The sequence below is a fragment of the Nicotiana tabacum genome, chromosome 7 (assembly GCF_000715075.1).
Source record: "Nicotiana tabacum cultivar K326 chromosome 7, ASM71507v2, whole genome shotgun sequence".
NCBI lineage: Eukaryota > Viridiplantae > Streptophyta > Magnoliopsida > Solanales > Solanaceae > Nicotiana > Nicotiana tabacum.
This window is the reverse complement of record NC_134086.1, coordinates 130,612,322-130,617,501: the sequence shown is the minus strand read 5'-3', so window position 1 is coordinate 130,617,501 and position 5,180 is coordinate 130,612,322. Positions and strand designations below refer to the sequence as shown.

At 34.8% G+C, this 5,180-nt stretch overlaps 1 protein-coding gene across 1 annotated transcript; it reads right to left on the bottom strand.

The window, feature by feature from the left end:
- Window positions 1-375: 375 nt before the first annotated feature.
- On the bottom strand, window positions 376-3,266 carry LOC107825219 (serine/threonine-protein phosphatase PP1 isozyme 9-like). The gene is made up of 4 exons (XM_016652048.2): window positions 2,721-3,266; window positions 1,368-1,927; window positions 780-962; window positions 376-644 (listed from the first exon to the last, which is right to left on the bottom strand). Exons 1-4 carry the CDS (start codon window positions 2,899-2,901, stop codon window positions 621-623), a joined length of 948 nt encoding a protein of 315 aa, XP_016507534.2. The 5' UTR covers window positions 2,902-3,266; the 3' UTR covers window positions 376-620.
- Window positions 3,267-5,180: the final 1,914 nt, after the last annotated feature.

Below are 5,180 nucleotides of genomic sequence, written 5' to 3'. Positions count from 1 at the left end.
TATTTCCAATACTATAGTTTATGGACAAACAGATGATAGAACAGAAGATCAGGTGTATGAAAAGAGTTTAATATCATTTGCTGCATACTTGCAACTTACAACATTTAGAACACCATTGTCCCATTAAGCTTCTTTACTTATTGCACAAAGAGAGGCATGGACCGGAGAGGGGAATGGGCTTGTAACATTTCCACTGGCTGTTTAGTTTAGATACCATTCTCATCATCAAGTAAGTCATTGTTGCAGTTACAAAATGGTTGTGTTATCCTTAAAAGAAAAGATTTATAAACTATAACCTTACAGAATTTTTTAAACTATTGGATGATAAAGCAACTCATCCTAAATCAAGGATTGTCAAATCTGAGTGCTAGTAAATACAGAAAGGAAACAAAATGTGTCTATAAAAACTGAAACATCTTAGATCTTCTGAATATAAGTTATGTTGCCGATTTACAGATTTTTTTCCCCTTTGGTAGTAATATACTCATGGCCCATCCACAGTTCCAAAGCCAAAAAGGTATTGGGAAAGGATGGCTAGTGTTAATAACAAAATATAAAGTGTAGTGCTTATCATTCTTCGCTATATTATGGATAAATCTCCATGTACACTTTCTACTGTATCACATCCCTCCAACCTTTGGTGGCTGTTCAAATGAAAAACACAATTGTTAGATGTCTGGTAGAGTCTTCATTTCAGAAACTTACCGGGGACTTGTAAGAACTCTTTCATGTCAAAATCACTATATTAACTTGAGAAAATATAAACAAGAATATCATACCTTCTTTAGGGGCAACTTTGAACCGCTAGATAATATCGGTTTCAATATTTCAAAAGAACATACAAGTTGCTCATCAACGCTTAATAAAGCACCTGCATTATCGAACTCCCCACCATAGTTGGGAGCAGAAAACAGAGTCACAAGTCTTCGCTTGGCAAAGAATTCATATCCATCCTCCACCACCTAAAACAAAAATTTAGGAATCAGAATACATACGGGACAAATATAAAACTTGAGGAAACTGAAATGCTGATGGCTTAGAAGCAAGCGAACAACTACTGCAAGAGTATCATAATTGAAGTGCTTCGACAATAACTCTTCTTAAAATTGCCCCAGAATACTTCAAAACAAAAACAGAACTATATTCATGTCATAATCTGGATAAATACTTTGCTTGACATTTTTGTAGAAAACACATTTCCATGAGAAAGATATGAAATTTTCTAGCATGGGCATTTTTACGAAGTGAAAATAAGAAATGCCTGGAAAATAAGCTTTGCTTTAAAGAATACAAGCTAAAAGTAGGTGTTTGGAGTTTTCAAAGCTTATCAGCGAGATAATTTTTTGACCATCCAGAGTATGGCATACCTGATGACCCCGGCAGATGAGGTCTAACTCATTCTTAGCCAAAAACTCGGCAACTACATCAGGTCCAAAAGTACAAGAAACACCTCGATCACTCTCTGACCAACCCTTAATTCTAGGGTCAGGATCAGCCCACAGCAGATCACACAGCAAGCCACCGTCTGGAATCTCAGCTGGCCGCTGAATTTCGTTTATTTGGTCCAAACTTTTTAGCTCTGGAGAAATCCCACCATGCATGCAAAGGATCTTTTCGTCTATAAGTGCAGCAACAGGTAAACAATTAAAGCAGTCTGTGAATATCTTCCATAGCCTAACATTGAATCTCCTTTTACATTCATCATAAAATCCATAGACCCTGTTGATTTTTGCATCTTCATGGTTCCCTCTAAGAAGGAAGATCTTGTCGGGGTACCTAATTTTGTACGCCAGTAGCAAACATATTGTTTCTAAGCTCTTCTTGCCTCGATCAACATAATCCCCCAGAAAAAGGTAGTTTGCTGAAGGAGGATAGCCACCATATTCAAAAAGTCTTAATAAGTCTTGGAATTGGCCATGTATGTCACCTGCAAGAATGGTAAAAGAAAGAGATAAATTTGTGAGAGTATTACAAAGAGAGGCATTTATGATATCCCGTTAGAAACTAAATGTTCAATGCAAGCAAAAAAAACATCAAGAATCTGATAATTATAGCATCAAAAAGAGCCTCCAAAATTTACATTTAAGATTATCAAACATATTTCACAGACACCAGAATTTGGCGATGTAAGTCTATTAGCTAATAACATATTTCCTTCATGTAAACCACAATTTATCTATATAATAGGAGTAGTATATAAAGATTTTCTAGCATTGCATAACTATCTATGAATACTTATAAACCAAACTGCACCTTCAACCTCCAACATGTTCATTGCACATGTAAATGTTTTAATGCAAACAATATCTTATTGTTATCCGAGGACCATCAACCTTTGCAATCCAATATTTCATACCAAGCTCAGGTTATTAGGTCACAATAGTAAATTGCAGATATCAATTATAAGGGGCTCTTTGTAACACTCTGCATTCCCATCTAAAGAAGAGAGGAGAGGGAAGAAGGGAATATAATACATATCTTTTTCTTAATTACTATATCAAAGAATAGACATCTCAAATCATAAAGGTCCATTTTTTACCAATTATGTGACAATAAACGATAGATGCTAAGACACACAATCACATATTAAAAAGACCATTCATCCTGCATGCTGAAAAAATATTCAATATTTCCTGTGGTAATGGGAGATAATAAGCTGATTCGGACACTACCAATATAAATAAAAAATCAAAAATGAATAAAAAGGCAAAGGAAAATACCGCAGATCCTAATGGGGGCACGAAGCTGGAGGAGATTAGGCTGAGAGAGGAAAATCTGGCGAGCATTGACACAAAGCTGGCGGATCTCAGCCTCAGAGAGCTGAACTTGCTTCCCTCCCTTCTCTTCCAATAACCTCCTTATTATATCATCCAATACTCCCTTTTCCATCGTCCCCTCCATTCTCCTTTCTCTCAAAATTAATTCCCTCTATTCTAATCTTCTACCAGAAATAATAAAACTCTGAGATGAACCTAATCCAATTTCTACGAAGAAAAAAAAAACAGAAGCATACACTCAACCACCCACTTTCCTCTGACAATCAAGAAAAAGGTATGCGTATAAGTAGGAAAACAAAATAGATATGATTAGGAAAAAGGTATTGGATTAAAGGAAGGCTTAAGAATGAAGGTAAAAAATGGGTAATTGTCTCAGAACATTAGAAAAATAATAATTGTGAGGGTGGATTTAGGGGTATGTTGTTGTCAATGTATGGTAGGATGCGTACTGTGCTCGTCTCTTCTCCTATTATCTCTCTTCATTTTTCCTCCATTCTTTGTTTTTTCTCTCTGTCTCAAAATCGGAATATTTTTGTATGATGATACAGTGAAAACGTGACAACTGCCAAGAAGCTTCAAAACGGTTGAAATCTTCAAAAAAATTTTAAAAAATGGAATATGGGATTGTTGTCTTAGAAGGCGCGGCGGGCACGATAATTTGGCCCAACACAGGGAGCATTACACTACTTTTATACACGTGGACTTCGTGGGACTGGATAATCTAGCTGTCTTTTAAAATGTCCCTGTTATTTCATTTTACATCTGAATATAAATTTTAAATATACGTATTTATATTTCTTTAAATTGTAACAGTTGAGTCGAGAATATTAGTATCAAACGGAATGTTGTCTTATCATTTCTGAAACATCTAAAATGAGACTTTACAATATAAATTAGAACAAAAAAGAGTACTTTTTTTCAGCGCGATGCTCATAATAAGAAAATGTAAGGCAAAGGATCTAGCAAGAACATAATTTACATACTGCTAAATTATTTTTCATGTTTTTTTACATATTCAACGGGAAAGAAAGAATAACAAATAAGACAACAGGTGTTGTCACGACCCAATTCCAATTTAGGTTGTGATGGCATCCAGCATCGTTGTTAGGCAAGCCAATAGTAAATAATCTAGTGATTTATCATTTTAAAAAGTTTTTCAAGTAAATTTTTTTTCTTAATTTAAAAGATTTAATGAATAACGGATTTAAAGTAATCAAAACAAAAGCAGCTAAATGCAATCATAACTGTAGAAAATAACCCAAAATCATAAGTCTACTAGTGTGTGCCAAGATCCAGTGACACAAGTGTATGAGCACTCTAGTAGAATATGTAAGGAAATGACACCAGAAAATAACGATAATAATAGTGCAATAATATTATTTCTACGCAGATACACGAATTGGCTTGAGTCGTGCGAGACACTATCTTAAGAAATTATTTCAGTAATGTGAAATGTTTTCCCAAGATTAAACAAGCCCATCTCTATTTATTTAGAGGATGCAGGAATCAGCAAAATTTATATATTACAAACTCAGCTATTTAAAAGAGGGGAACAGGAGAAGTTAAACTACCAAAAAGAAATACAACAAAGGGAAGCTGGTGAATAATGAAATTAGAAGGAAAGAGAAGAGGATTTCTTTTTGTCTTGGATTCAACATGCTGAGGGAAAAGAACGTGGCAAAGCAATTGTCACTTTTCAAAAGCATTTTGCCATTTATCTCATAGCTTCTAGAAGACTTGCCACATGGTTTTGGTTAAGACATTTGTCAACAAAGGGCATTAAAATATTGTCACAGTCCCCTACTATTTTAAAGACCTTCAAAAATAAACTTGCTTGATTTGTATTGTCTAAATGTAATAGGTTTGGTGTCTTTTAGACTATGAACCAAACTTAAATCAATAAAATTTAACTCACAGAATTACTGGTGAAATATAATATTTCTATGAACTAAATTCTTATTGTAAGTCAGAGATTTTATGAATCACATTTTACCCCCGGTAATTTTGTTGTTCAATGCGATTTTGCGCCCAATAGGCCATGCGCGTGCCTGGTTATTCATGAGAGCTCTAGAGACTAGGCCAAAATCTCATAGGAGCGGCCCACTCTACTCTCATATAGGTGAATTCATCAAGTGTATACTGCTTTTAAATACATCATCCATAAGGACTATGAATTTCATTAAGAGTTATAACTCATCCTCTCAATTAGTAGCAGTCAAGCACTCTCTTTTAGTACATCAGTGCCAATATTGACTTGTTACTTATGATGACCCAAAAGGTCATCACTTTCTATTAAACTAAATTCTGTATTTTTGAGGCCTTGAAAACCTTATTTATTATCACCTCGATTTGCGTGCGCAGTCCGGGCGCATAGTCGGAAAAGCCTAAATGTTAAAACCTGTG